Below are 16,040 nucleotides of genomic sequence, written 5' to 3'. Positions count from 1 at the left end.
AAGTAACTGCATCTTGCTCAGGACAGGTCCCTAATGCTATGGCTGTGATCCTAGGGTCCCCCAGGGGAAGTTATACAGCCACTTCCTGTCCAATCATCGAAGAGAACCAAGCGCAGTATCGATGCTAGCCAAGTGGTTGATGAAGGGAACGCAGACAATAATTACATGGACTATGCTGACGGCATGGAGGAAATCTTTGGCTCTCTTAATTCCCTAAAACTGGAAATTGAACAGATGAAACACCCCTTGGGCACTCAGGGTAACCCAGCAAGGACCTGCAAGGACTTACAGCTCTGTCACACGGACTTCCCAGATGGTGAGTCCATGCTGCAAGCACACCCCCTTCCAGGACGGCATTGCACCCTAAAACCTTTGTAGTATATTCACATTTAATAAATAAGTGACCTGAGCCCCAAGGCAGCGTCCAATCAGGATTAGTACGATATTGATCAGCGCCGCCTGGAAATCCGTGAGCTGCTGATCACACTAACTGTACCCTGAGTAGCTCAGCAGCAAATGGGGTGTGTAGAAGTTACGCCCAGAAGAGGGCGATAGCGGTGAGGGGTATTATTTACAAGTGCAATGCAGAAAACACAGAGTCATCGGGTTGGGTACGGGATGGCGGCAGTCAGAATCCCAACGCTGGCATCCCGACAGGGTCAGTATCCTAACCATACCCCTAAACCTAACCCTCCGTCCCCACAGCCTAACCCAAACCCTCCCTCCCTCACGCCTAACCCTAACCCCAGCACTTACCGTCGGGATGGCATTGCCAGAATTGATCCCGAGTCATCTTCATACTGATCCACTTGTGTCTTTCAATAGCAATATTGAACATTTATTCTGAAATCAATAGCGAATTTCACCTGTAATGGGTATCGCTGCCTCTTCATTGGGGCGGGTCACTTGGAATGGTTAAAAAGGTTAGTGCCTGAACGTTACCATACACAGGTACATTTCATACCCCAGTATCCTGGCTCTGTGCTATCAAAAGACCCCGCTCCTTCCACGGTCTAATTCACAGTCTGTTCCTAGCACATTAAGCTCCTGAAACACTCTGTCCTGATGTCAACATCCTGGTCAGCTACAAAGAAAAACTGGGGGCATCCCGGATGATCAGGAAATAATTAGGATCCAGTAAGGTGCTCTAAGTCCCTATACAAAGTCCCTGTCCCGGATGATGTTACGGTATTTTGCTGAGATGCCTGATCTGTATTACATACCATGTGCTCGATCAGACATCCCATTAAGATGACCTTTCCCGAGCCCCAGTGTGACCTCTGACCTTAGATGGTCTTTATAGCGACCTTACAGCCTGTGTAACACGCAGGATACATAATCAGCTCCTATGCCCGGGGTTTTGTAAGTCAGATTTACAACACAAAATGTATTCCACATCTGTGCTAAGTTCTGCATGCATAAGTAATGTGGTTTATGTTTAATTTATATGTATAGAGCTGGCGGGGTCATATCGCTGTGTATATGTGCTGGGGTACAGCTAGATCAGGTGCTTTGTTCTAAAACAGCTACACAATGGGATATCAGAACTTGTACTTGGCGGACTGACGCATCCCTGGACCGATAAAATAAGTGCGGTCACTGAAGGAGTTACATATCCCACGTAGCTCTGCATGATCAGATCATTCCTGTAATAGCCTGATAACTTACACCAGTGGTTACATTATCGCGTATATTAATTCTATTAATTCTGCCGCGCCAATCTTTTCACCTTTCAAATAGAAATGCATAAAAATGTTCTATTATTGTGCAAATTAGAGGCGATAACTTCCCAGGCTCAACACAGGCTGCTTCTGCCAGCAACGAGGTTGAGCTGGAAGACAAAGGGAATCCAGAGACTCATAATCGGGATTTAATACAATAAATAGAAAACAATGGTCGTTAATCACTCTCCGCGCAGTTGCCAAACGCCGGCCGCTGTAAAACTCGCCTGCTTCATTCTCCTTTTCTCTTCAAATTTAGGTGAATACTGGATTGATCCTAACCAGGGCTGCTCTCGAGACTCCTTTAAGGTTTTCTGCAATTTCACCGCTGGAGGGGAGTCTTGTATATTCCCCGACAAGAAGTCTGAAGGAGTAAGTGGTGTAGACTCTCTTTGAATTTGGCATCACAATCAATTGAAGCGTCTGGCACCAGAAAGGCTTGGCAAGTGAAAGAACACTTTGCGTCCAGTATTTTAAGATCACTTAATTAATTGCTGCTTCTCCTTAGACGCTTCGTGCCGGAGGTATAGACTGCCTTGGCCTGATGAAAGCAATGAGTTATGCGTTAATATTATTACTCACCGCTTAATGGATTCACACATCGATAACATAAGCCACATCGCAGGGCCTCAGAGAGGTCATCTGCTCGGTCCAGGGGCAATCTATGTGTTTTGTGACCGGTCTGCAGGCCACGTACAGTAGCTTTCTATAAAAGGTGGCAGGGTCTGGTTGAAGCCGTTGTTCTGTGGTTGTGGCACCTGGGGAAGGCGGATACTGGCATTTGGATATTATCTTCCGCCGCGTGTCCGGCAGTTTTAGAAGTGAGCGTGCACCTTTGCGACTGGGCTCGCTTACGCACTTATAGAAACATTGCGAGCGGTCATTTACAAATTGCAGTGATTTATGCCGTAGTTATTCCCCCACTACACCGTCTGCTATGGCCGATGTTACACACTGTGACCGCCATTCTCTCAGCTCCCTGCACACAATATAATCCGCATCTGTCTGTCAGATCCGGCCGTCACGGAGTCTTCTGCAGCTTCTTAGCTGGGAAATATTTAATTTTCTCCACGTTTCTCTGTCACTTTACCATGTTCCTTGTACGGGCTGATTACTAGACCACCGTATCTCCATCCTGGCTTTAATATATGTACACCCACCACGCAGAAATGCCGGGAAATGGTATTAAACGTAACGTCTTGGGAGTGATCTGAAACAGATTGGTCCAACCCCTTGTTCTAAATCTCAGCCGCAGCAGCCTTGCCGGGCTGTCCCCTCATAGCCTCCTGTAGTCCAAATTAAATTGTACCCTTCACTTAGACACTGCGGCGACGGCGGCCATTTTACAAGAATCCAGTTACTCAATTCAAAAGGAAGCTGAGGTATGAGGTGCAGAGTTATGTGAAGTCACACACACGTTACTATTAAATTGATGAGCTGAAATATTGTCGGCGAGCGAACACACCATGTGCAGGTCACCGGTACGCGTTCGCGCACACCTGTGCAATTACGCCATTGCCGCCTCGCCAGGGAGAGAAAAGCTACTTGATTTTACTTTAATCTGTCATCAATAAACTTGTTGAGAACAGTATTGCGGTGACTATTCCATGACCCTGATCTGCTGGAGGCGTTGTATTGACAGACAGAATGTAATACCGTGCTGCTTTCACAGGGAGGAATTAATGCAGAATTAGGTTTCTCTTTGAAGTCTGCTTTTGAGCATTGGGATACTTCTAATTGTTGAATTAAGACAATGTCTCATTCTATCCTGCAATGCCCAGAGGAGAGATATTTCATTATTTACGCCTGTGTCAGCCACCTCTAGCCACAGTCATAAAACTTGTTTAACTGCCTCTAGAACTTTAATGGATACAGTCGGCGTTTAAGGTTATATAGCGCTAGCCGGCTACAACTCACCGCTAATGAAACTGGCCTCAGTGTATCAGCCAAACTGTACGGGAGACGGGCTGCACAGATTTCTACTCGCCCAACAATTTAGATGTTCATAGGGTGTAAATCTAGGCAATAGGACCGAAGATCTTTGTGGTGTTACGCAGGAGCCGGAAATGGGGGTAGTCAGTGTGCCGCTTTACAGTTTGGGGCACAGTTTCCCAATCTCCGCCATTACAGTCCAGGTTTGGAGGATATCCAGAAGTTTAAATCAAATTGACCAAGGTACTAATTAAGCCACTTGTGCTCAAGCAAGGATATCCTTAAAACCTGGACTGTAATGGCAGAGTTTGGAAAACTCTGGTTCGGGGGTATTGGTCATTAACTTTCTGTTTCTTACGTTCCTTTCCGTTCCACAATTCAGGCTAAGCTTACATCCTGGCCCAAAGAGAATCCAGGTTCCTGGTTCAGTGAATTCAAGCGTGGTAAACTGGTAAGATTCAGCCTTAGAATTCTCTCTCTGTAACACATGTCGTATTTTGCAGAATAAAATCGCTCGTTGGCCCAAAGAGCTGCCCGGTACTTGGTATAGTCATTACAAGCGAGGTTCCATGGTAAGTGCTAACCCGGCCTTAAGTCTGGACCCAAGCACGGAGTCTGCTTCGGTTATGGCCAAACCACTCTGCATGTCTCACTAATCCCGGGTGTGGGGGAAACAGTGTTTCCGGATGAAAAGGAAAATGGATTTAAGGTGGAACTGGATGCGAAGGTCGGTTTGCTTGGCATTTTATAACATTGAGTTAGAGGATTGGCTGTCAGTCACCTTACCGCATACCTGGCAATTAGTGACTGCAAAAGAGAGTCCCGCAATCAGTCATTTAATTAAAAATCAAGAAAAAGACATTAAATCCATAGGTGTCTGCAGCAAGCGGTAATGGGTTTTATTTAATTAACTTACGACTGATCCGTTAAGGTGTCGTGGATGCTGTATTTTAATTAAATAAATCCTTCCTCTATCTGGTCTTCAATGCCCTGTCTGAGTGATACGGCTAAAGTAATTCCTATATGGAGAACTACATACAGATGTTTCCCAAGTCATTGTGTGATCTCGGGGCGGTTTGTTATGAGACGATTGACTTCCAGTTATAACATATAACATAAGACCAGTTCAGACCCCACACATTGGTGCTAGTGGTCACCAGTAAGTACTAGAAGAGGTTCGGGCTTAGAGCTGTAAGTGGCCCAGCTCTAAAGGTAGGTATGACGACTATCCGGACTCACGAATATAGGCCGGAAAAGCAACAATGAACCAAGGGAATCGGTATGACATACCGCCGAACCTAAGCCCGGTGGATGAAATACCGACGTTTGGCAGATGAAGATCCCAATGGCGCCTGGTAAGTATCCTAACCCTCTCCCCCCAACCCTCACTTAGGGGTGCCCAACCCTAACCTCCCCCCTAGTGCATAACTCTAACCCTCCAACCCAGGGGTGCCTAAACCTAACCCCCCCCTCCCCGCTCTCTAACCCTCCCGGGGGGGGGGGGGGGGTGCCTTACCCTAGTTTCCCCCCTGGGGGTGCCTGACCCTAACCCCCCTTCCCCTAGCCTAATCCTTAAGCCTAACCATAAGTCCCCCTGTGAGTCCCTAAACCTAACCCCCACCCCCCGCGGCTAACAGGTCCTGACGCACGGCTTACCTACTTTCGGAATGCCGGGCGTTGGGATTTCGGCGTGGGGCTGATGATCGGCATCGGTATTTAGATGCCTATCATTAGTCCCATGCCAGGATTTCACAGTCGGCATTTCGACCGCCGGCTTCCTGACTTCATCCCGAACCAAGCTATAGCCATAAAACAAATGCAGCCGTCACCAGCTCCCCTATAATGAGGGTGTAGCGGGAAGTGGTTACCACGCGACATCTTGGATATTATTATGATACGATAAAGATATTTTATACAGATACCAGAGTTCACATAAAGGTCATACCCGAGGGACCATGACCTGAAAACAACCACAATATCCCGATTCAATATCATTTATATTCTGTATATCAACACAGGATTAAGTCACTTTTTCAGCTGTGGTTTTTATTTTTTTTAAATACCCAAATAATTTTGTTGAGCGTTTGTGATTCTCCTACTGACTGAGCCGTCCGGCGTATCCTCACAGGAAAGTGGCAGTGACTTGGGCTCCATCTGTATGATGTAGTAATATAGGGCTGAAGGAAAGACCACTCTTTAGGGCTGTGCCTTGGGCCGAATGTCCACCTTAAAAGACACTTTGCTTCCTCTGGGTATGTTTGATGCCGGATTTTTGGCTTTCAGGCTGCTTTCCGTAATGTTTTTCTTTAGAGACACAACACAAAAACTTGTCTCCTCTTTTGGGTACCTATGATCTCTTCATGACAACATACAATGGCGAAATGCGTAGTCAGTTAAATATCCCCTTCTATAGAGCACCTGGGGTAACCAGCCGCATCAATCCAGATACCAGGATGATGCACACTGGAGTTGAGGTAGATTCACAGATTTATTTTTGGAATAGACATTGGCCGATAGATCTGGGCTTCTCGGCTGAATGCGTTTTTATTGCATCTTCAAAGCCCACTTTACTAAGTAGTTATCTAAGTATCATTGCCACCCCACAGTTTATGCCTTAGACTTAGGCTATTAGATTACTGCCTTTAGTGGGTGCATGTATCTGCTCAATTATCTCAGCACTCCGAATACCCCCCCACCCCCCAAGTATTAAAGCGATCAGACTAGTTTAGCAGTCATGGAGAAATAATCAACACCGCGCCTGTGCTCTCTCTTCTGCTTTCAATATCATAGGTACTCACTTCGGCTTAGGGTGACTGCTGGCACTAGTGGCTCCTCCGTATCTTAACTTCACAGCATCTGTCCAGCCAGCTATATTTTCATGTCGTTTTCTGAACTATTGAGCAATTTCCTTATAAGCCTCTTTTATCCTGAATCCCCCAAGTGCTTCCCGCTTAGGGTACAGAAGTTCCGTTAACTCCAGGTATTGTGGAACATATTTTAAAGAAACAGCCAGCAACACATCTGTACGCTATACGTCCAGTGCCGCCGACAGTGCCCGGGCCGTAGGTACCAGCCATTCGTGTCTGCTAAGGGCCTGATTCTAGCCGCATGTAATGCTGAGAAGCGGATTGCAGGAAAGGCAGTAAGGATTGCGCACAACAGGAGCCTAATCAGCGCTTGCTTAGCTCGATGCTTCCAATAGGAACTGTGGGTCTATTTTGAGTCTCACCACACCACTGCCACCAAGTAACGCCCATGCAGCTGTAGGTGAGAGGCGACTGAGATTCTGCCGTCTCGGAACCGCTCGTAATTGGTCTAAGCTGCATATACAGTCCCCGCGTGTGCGAGATGTGTCTGCATTAGGTGTACTATGCATTAGGCTCTATGGCTGCTGTCAGCGGAGGTCATTAACTACCCAGAGCCGGTCTTACTTATAAGATTGGCCAATGGCATTAAATGATCACAGCAAAAGCGTATGAGAAGTGCGCACAGGTCAGATGCGATAGCGATCAGTACGTGTTGCTGGCTGTCTCTGTCTTGCATGCCTGCTCCCCCCTGTTCAGTCATGTTTATCTCTGGGACCATTCTGCCGTCTGGTTTGTATAATTTTATCTTTTCCTTTTACATATATTGTATTTACTGTACGTCAATGCCTTTTTTGTGTCTTTTGTTTGTTTCAGTATGTGACAACTGTATCACAAGTTTTACTATTTCTCATTGTGACCGATATCTCACAGAAACCTGATTTATGATTAGAGTAAAAACAATTCATCTATAGTTACTATGAGATGATATAATAATGTTATAATAGTACATGAAACAGCACGGCAGGGAGGAATTATTTGGGTCCCACCATAGGAATTGCTATATCATCACCGTAAATCACTGGTGGCACAATGGACAATTGGCCACACGATCACAAATTGTCAACTTCAAGCAACAAAGCTTCTGATGTAACATTAAAGGATAAACCTACTGAAGAATAGTTTTTGGGTGTCGTAGTTACTTACCTTCTCATACACCAGGTTCCACCTCGGGTATAGCGAGGACTATAAACACCACGCTCCACTGTCCTCCTCCCGATTGGCCTGTTTGTAACCGGCCGTATGAGTATTAAAGTCCCCAGGCCCGAGCGCGTAACAGCGCCGCGACACGGACACCTGCTGGGCTTGGTTCAAACAGGCCGATCGGGTAAGAAAGATGGAGACGTTGGGCCGTTCTATCCATCGAGGACACGGTCACTCTGGAGAATGGTGTGTAGAAGGTACAGTAAAGAGAATATATATAAATATATAAATTGTTTTTTAATTTAAGTTAATGCTACTTAAAACACTTTTGCGGTCTGTTATGGTGGAATTTAGTAGTAGCTGCATTGTCTCATTGGCTGCCCCACGTGGTGAGTTAAAGACAAGAGACCTAGTTGGACTATTTTGGGGACCGACATTCAAGGACTAAATAAAGCTCAGTGTGCGACTCCTAGGGGAATCCGCTGTTACATATAGAAAGGCAGGTTTGCGCAGCCTCCCCCCGACCGCTCACTGTTCACCCTGTAGCTGTCTCTGATTTTTCTCCAGCTGTCCTACGTGGATGCAGATGGAAACCCAATCGGCGTTGTACAAATGACTTTCCTGAGGCTATTAAGTGCGTCTGCCAAGCAGAACATAACGTACAACTGCTACCAGTCGGTAGCTTGGCACGACAGCACCACCAACAGCTACGACAAGGCCATCCGCTTCCTGGGGTCCAACGATGAAGAAATGTCTTATGACAACAATCCTTACATTCAGGCCATCATGGATGGATGCGCAGTAAGTGATGTCTCCTCTTACTGATAGCGACTTCCGTCACGCGGACGTATAATGTATAAGAATCAGTAGCAGAAAGAGAGAAGTGATAATACCACTGTATAGGTCATTGGTACGTCCTCATCTCTAATACTGTGTTCAGTTCTGGAGGCCATACGTTATCTCCAGAAGGATATTAATACATTAGAGTCTGTACAAAGAAGGGCAACTAAAATGGTGCAAGGTCTACACCACGAAACGTACCAGGAAAGACTAAAAGATCTTATATGTATAGTTTGGAGCAGAGAAGGGAAAGAGGGACATGATAGAAACGTTCAAATATATAAAGGGTTTTACCAAGGTAAAGGAAGGAGACATTCTTCATAGAAAGAGGAGTATTAGAACAAGAGGACATGTTCTGACACTGGGGGGTGGTAATTTGAGGAAAAACGATTTCACAGAAAGGGTAGTGGAGAAGTAGAATAGCCCCCATCAGAGGTGGTAGAGGCTAAGGGCCTGATTCAGTCCCGCTCGTAAGTGGGTCGATGGTGGCCCAGTACACACGCGCGGTGTGCGCAAACCCGCTCCGGGGCTCGCAACAGAACGGGGCGACTGTCGATGTTGATCGACGGCACGCCCCATTTTGTAGGCGGGGAGGGGGGAGTGGCTGAACAAACTGAGGCATTCCCGAAGTAGGGGCCTGCCGTTTGTGGGCGGCCCTACTGACATCACTGGTGATGTCAGTAGTGGACTTCCGGCTCTATTAGAGCAGGAAGTCCACTAAGGCTTGCAAGACCTGAGACCCTACCACAGGGTCTCCTCGCAAGCCCGATGCTCGCGATAATCGCGACCATCTCCTGCCCGCTCGCACTAGCTGTGGGTGGGCACCCACAGCTTTGCGAGTGGACAGGAAAAAAAATTCCTCCCCGCCCTGATTCAGAGCGTGCGCTGGCAAATAGCGAACGCCTCTGAATCCGGCCCTAAGACAGTAGAGCAAAGTAAACTTGCACGGGATAGACATAAGGATATCCTTCAGAGGAAGCGAGGATCAATAAGGGTCGAGGTAACAATTTGTTTAAAAATGGGGCAGACTAGATGGTCCAAGTGGCTCTTATCTGACGTCACATTCTATGTATCTATGAGCCGTGACACGAGTTTAGCGTTACTGCACCTAAATGCACGTTCATCTCGGGTTATTAAAGCACTGGACAGGCGTCATCAATGAAATTGGTCTCTGTGTTCTACTGACAGAGAGTTAATTCCTCTGAAAAGTCTGTATCTTGATCCGGCCTGGCTGGTGGGAATAACGCAATGTATTGATCAGCGTTACGATCTCAGCCTGCCAGACTGCAATAAGAGACATGAGAGCAGCATTATTAGTTTTGACACAAGAAACAAAAATCTATCAATAGGAAATGATTCTGGAGCTGTGTGCAGGAGCCGGGCACAGTCCAGTTTATTTATTTAGTATAGATTTTTATTTTAAGTGAAATGGCTGGAAATCCCACAATTTACTTACAGTAACAGATAATTGATGTGTAAATCTTTTGGAGAGTAATCGCGTTGTCCATACGCGGGGGTGGCTGAGCCCTCGGGGAGGGAGAGGGGGTCCTGCATACAGGCAGAGAGACAATCCCGCCGATGATACAAACGATTTTACTGTCAGCTCCCCATCAGGCCATTATATATATGTTCTGCGCATGTTTCCACAGGTTTCGTAACAAGAAACTACAGTATATGATGTCAGTAAATAGTCTTCTGATCTATAGGAGGAGTTTGAATTGTTTTATTGCGCCAGATCTCCCGGCTAAAGTGATGGGTTGGTTAAGGGGTCCCACCAGGACTTGTCGCACATTTCTGCTGGTCATCTTAGGAGAGTGCGAGCAGAATTGCCGCCAGCGCAAACAACTGAATTCCCCCCATAGTGTCATATACTATATGGGAGTAATATTAGAAGTATATACACATGAGCCCTGTGTACAGTGTAATATAGAGGTATATACACATGAGCCCTGTGTACAGTGTAATATAGAGGTATATACACATGAGCCCTGTGTACAGTGTAATATAGAGTTATATACACATGAGCCCTGTGTACAGTGTAATATAGAGGTATATACACATGAGCCCTGTGTACAGTGTAATATAGAGGTATATACACATGAGCCCTGTGTACAGTGTAATATAGAGGTATATACACATGAGCCCTGTGTACAGTGTAATATAGAGGTATATACACATGAGCCCTGTGTACAGTGTAATATAGAGGTATATACACATGAGCCCTGTGTACAGTGTAATATAGACGTATGTAGGCATGTGCTCTGATGTACAGTATATTATTAGCAGTATAGGCATGTGCTCTGATGTACAGTATATTATTAGCAGTATAGGCATGTGCTCTGATGTACAGTATATTAGCAGTATAGGCATGTGCTCTGATGTACAGTATATTAGCAGTATAGGCATGTGCTCTGATGTACAGTATATTAGCAGTATAGGCATGTGCTCTGATGTACAGTATATTAGCAGTATAGGCATGTACTCTGATGTACAGTATATTAGCAGTATAGGCATGTACTCTGATGTACAGTATATTAGCAGTATAGGCATGTGCTCTGATGTACAGTATATTAGCAGTATAGGCATGTGCTCTGATGTACAGTATATTAGCAGTATAGGCATGTGCTCTGATGTACAGTATATTAGCAGTATAGGCATGTGCTCTGATGTACAGTATATTAGCAGTATAGGCATGTACTCTGATGTACAGTATATTAGCAGTATAGGCATGTACTCTGATGTACAGTATATTATTAGCAGTATAGGCATGTACTCTGATGTACAGTATATTATTAGCAGTATAGGCATGTGCTCTGATGTACAGTATATTATTAGCAGTATAGGCATGTGCTCTGATGTACAGTATATTAGCAGTATAGGCATGTGCTCTGATGTACAGTATATTAGCAGTATAGGCATGTACCCTGATGTACAGTATATTATTAGCAGTATAGGCATGTGCTCTGATGTACAGTATATTAGCAGTATAGGCATGTACCCTGATGTACAGTATATTATTAGCAGTATAGGCATGTGCTCTGATGTACAGTATATTATTAGCAGTATAAGCATGTGCTCTGATGTACAGTATATTATTAGCAGTATAGGCATGTGCTCTGATGTACAGTATATTAGCAGTATAGGCATGTGCTCTGATGTACAGTATATTAGCAGTATAGGCATGTGCTCTGATGTACAGTATATTATTAGCAGTATAGGCATGTGCTCTGATGTACAGTATATTAGCAGTATAGGCATGTGCTCTGATGTACAGTATATTAGCAGTATAGGCATGTGCTCTAATGTACAGTATATTAGCAGTATAGGCATGTACTCTGATGTACAGTATATTATTAGCAGTATAGGCATGTACTCTGATGTACAGTATATTAGCAGTATAGGCATGTGCTCTGATGTACAGTATATTAGCAGTATAGGCATGTGCTCTGATGTACAGTATATTAGCAGTATAGGCATGTACTCTGATGTACAGTATATTAGCAGTATAGGCATGTGCTCTGATGTACAGTATATTAGCAGTATAGGCATGTGCTCTGATGTACAGTATATTAGCAGTATAGGCATGTGCTCTGATGTACAGTATATTAGCAGTATAGGCATGTGCTCTGATGTACAGTATATTATTAGCAGTATAGGCATGTGCTCTGATGTACAGTATATTAGCAGTATAGGCATGTGCTCTGATGTACAGTATATTATTAGCAGTATAGGCATGTGCTCTGATGTACAGTATATTAGCAGTATAGGCATGTACCCTGATGTACAGTATATTATTAGCAGTATAGGCATGTGCTCTGATGTACAGTATATTAGCAGTATAGGCATGTGCTCTGATGTACAGTATATTAGCAGTATAGGCATGTGCTCTGATATACAGTATATTATTAGCAGTATAGGCATGTGCTCTGATGTACAGTATATTAGCAGTATAGGCATGTGCTCTGATGTACAGTATATTATTAGCAGTATAGGCATGTGCTCTGATGTACAGTATATTAGCAGTATAGGCATGTGCTCTGATGTACAGTATATTAGCAGTATAGGCATGTGCTCTGATGTACAGTATATTATTAGCAGTATAGGCATGTGCTCTGATGTACAGTATATTAGCAGTATAGGCATGTGCTCTGATGTACAGTATATTATTAGCAGTATAGGCATGTGCTCTGATGTACAGTATATTATTAGCAGTATAGGCATGTGCTCTGATGTACAGTATATTATTAGCAGTATAGGCATGTGCTCTGATGTACAGTATATTATTAGCAGTATAGGCATGTGCTCTGATGTACAGTATATTATTAGCAGTATAGGCATGTGCTCTGATGTACAGTATATTATTAGCAGTATAGGCATGTGCTCTGATGTACAGTATATTATTAGCAGTATAGGCATGTGCTCTGATGTACAGTATATTATTAGCAGTATAGGCATGTGCTCTGATGTACAGTATATTATTAGCAGTATAGGCATGTACTCTGATGTACAGTATATTAGCAGTATAGGCATGTGCTCTGATGTACAGTATATTAGCAGTATAGGCATGTACTCTGATGTACAGTATATTAGCAGTATAGGCATGTACTCTGATGTACAGTATATTATTAGCAGTATAGGCATGTGCTCTGATGTACAGTATATTAGCAGTATAGGCATGTGCTCTGATGTACAGTATATTATTAGCAGTATAGGCATGTGCTCTGATGTACAGTATATTAGCAGTATAGGCATGTGCTCTGATGTACAGTATATTATTAGCAGTATAGGCATGTGCTCTGATGTACAGTATATTATTAGCAGTATAGGCATGTGCTCTGATGTACAGTATATTAGCAGTATAGGCATGTGCTCTGATGTACAGTATATTATTAGCAGTATAGGCATGTACTCTGATGTACAGTATATTAGCAGTATAGGCATGTACTCTGATGTACAGTATATTAGCAGTATAGGCATGTGCTCTGATGTACAGTATATTAGCAGTATAGGCATGTGCTCTGATGTACAGTATATTATTAGCAGTATAGGCATGTGCTCTGATGTACAGTATATTATTAGCAGTATAGGCATGTACTCTGATGTACAGTATATTATTAGCAGTATAGGCATGTGCTCTGATGTACAGTATATTAGCAGTATAGGCATGTGCTCTGATGTACAGTATATTAGCAGTATAGGCATGTGCTCTGATGTACAGTATATTAGCAGTATAGGCATGTACTCTGATGTACAGTATATTAGCAGTATAGGCATGTACTCTGATGTACAGTATATTATTAGCAGTATAGGCATGTGCTCTGATGTACAGTATATTAGCAGTATAGGCATGTGCTCTGATGTACAGTATATTATTAGCAGTATAGGCATGTGCTCTGATGTACAGTATATTATTAGCAGTATAGGCATGTACTCTGATGTACAGTATATTAGCAGTATAGGCATGTACTCTGATGTACAGTATATTATTAGCAGTATAGGCATGTACTCTGATGTACAGTATATTATTAGCAGTATAGGCATGTGCTCTGATGTACAGTATATTATTAGCAGTATAGGCATGTGCTCTGATGTACAGTATATTATTAGCAGTATAGGCATGTACTCTGATGTACAGTATATTAGCAGTATAGGCATGTACTCTGATGTACAGTATATTATTAGCAGTATAGGCATGTGCTCTGATGTACAGTATATTATTAGCAGTATAGGCATGTGCTCTGATGTACAGTATATTATTAGCAGTATAGGCATGTACTCTGATGTACAGTATATTATTAGCAGTATAGGCATGTGCTCTGATGTACAGTATATTAGCAGTATAGGCATGTGTTCTGATGTACAGTATATTATTAGCAGTATAGGCATGTGCTCTGATGTACAGTATATTAGCAGTATAGGCATGTGCTCTGATGTACATTATATTAGCAGTATAGGCATGTGCTCTGATGTACAGTATATTATTAGCAGTATAGGCATGTGCTCTGATGTACAGTATATTAGCAGTATAGGCATGTACCCTGATGTACAGTATATTAGCAGTATAGGCATGTGCTCTGATGTACAGTATATTAGCAGTATAGGCATGTGCTCTAATCTACAGTATATTATTAGCAGTATAGGCATGTGCTCTGATGTACAGTATATTAGCAGTATAGGCATGTGCTCTGATGTACATTATATTAGCAGTATAGGCATGTGCTCTGATGTACAGTATATTATTAGCAGTATAGGCATGTGCTCTGATGTACAGTATATTAGCAGTATAGGCATGTACCCTGATGTACAGTATATTAGCAGTATAGGCATGTGCTCTGATGTACAGTATATTAGCAGTATAGGCATGTGCTCTGATGTACAGTATATTATTAGCAGTATAGGCATGTGCTCTGATGTACAGTATATTATTAGCAGTATAGGCATGTACCCTGATGTACAGTATATTAGCAGTATAGGCATGTGCTCTGATGTACAGTATATTATTAGCAGTATAGGCATGTACACTGATGTACAGTATATTAGCAGTATAGGCATGTACTCTGATGTACAGTATATTATTAGCAGTATAGGCATGTGCTCTGATGTACAGTATATTATTAGCAGTATAGGCATGTGCTCTGATGTACAGTATATTAGCACTATAGGCATGTGCTCTGATGTACAGTATATTATTAGCAGTATAGGCATGTGCTCTGATGTACAGTATATTATTAGCAGTATAGGCATGTGCTCTGATGTACAGTATATTAGCAGTATAGGCATGTGCTCTGATGTACAGTATATTAGCAGTATAGGCATGTGCTCTGATGTACAGTATATTAGTAGTATAGGCATGTACTCTGATGTACAGTATATTATTAGCAGTATAGGCATGTGCTCTGATGTACAGTATATTAGCAGTATAGGCATGTGCTCTGATGTACAGTATATTATTAGCAGTATAGGCATGTACTCTGATGTACAGTATATTATTAGCAGTATAGGCATGTGCTCTGATGTACAGTATATTAGCAGTATAAGCATGTGCTCTGATGTACAGTATATTATTAGCAGTATAGGCATGTGCTCTGATGTACAGTATATTATTAGCAGTATAGGCATGTGCTCTGATGTACAGTATATTATTAGCAGTATAGGCATGTGCTCTGATGTACAGTATATTAGCTGTATAGGCATGTGCTCTGATGTACAGTATATTAGCTGTATAGGCATGTACTCTGATGTACAGTATATTATTAGCAGTATAGGCATGTGCTCTGATGTACAGTATATTAGCAGTATAGGCATGTGCTCTGATGTACAGTATATTATTAGCAGTATAGGCATGTACTCTGATGTACAGTATATTAGCAGTATAGGCATGTGCTCTGATGTACAGTATATTATTAGCAGTATAGGCATGTACCCTGATGTACAGTATATTATTAGCAGTATAGGCATGTGCTCTGATGTACAGTATATTAGCAGTATAGGCATGTGCTCTGATGTACAGTATATTATTAGCAGTATAGGCATGTGCTCT

The 16,040-nt window shown here is 43.1% G+C and overlaps 1 protein-coding gene across 3 annotated transcripts in view; it reads left to right on the top strand.

The window, feature by feature from the left end:
- The window catches only part of COL5A1 (collagen type V alpha 1 chain), a 221,930-nt gene that overhangs the window by 182,892 nt on the left and 22,998 nt on the right, over nucleotides 1-16,040 (top strand). The window contains exons 62-65 of one of the 3 annotated variants that reach the window (XR_015871843.1): nucleotides 55-316; nucleotides 1,981-2,093; nucleotides 4,036-4,225; nucleotides 8,228-8,252. Coding sequence is in view for 2 of the 3 variants with exons in the window: in XM_088453033.1 (XP_088309159.1) it covers nucleotides 55-316; nucleotides 1,981-2,093; nucleotides 4,157-4,225; nucleotides 8,228-8,461 (678 nt within the window). In the remaining variant the exon portion in view is untranslated. Of the gene's footprint in view, nucleotides 1-54; nucleotides 317-1,980; nucleotides 2,094-4,035; nucleotides 4,226-8,227; nucleotides 8,462-16,040 lie in introns of those variants that run through there. The other 2 variants (XM_088453033.1, XM_088453032.1) reach the window with 2 other exon arrangements.

The sequence above is a fragment of the Taudactylus pleione genome, unplaced genomic scaffold, assembly GCF_031769625.1.
Source record: "Taudactylus pleione unplaced genomic scaffold, aTauple2 ptg000566l, whole genome shotgun sequence".
NCBI lineage: Eukaryota > Metazoa > Chordata > Amphibia > Anura > Myobatrachidae > Taudactylus > Taudactylus pleione.
The sequence above is the reverse complement of the archived record's forward strand: the minus strand, read 5'-3'. Positions and strand labels throughout refer to the sequence as shown.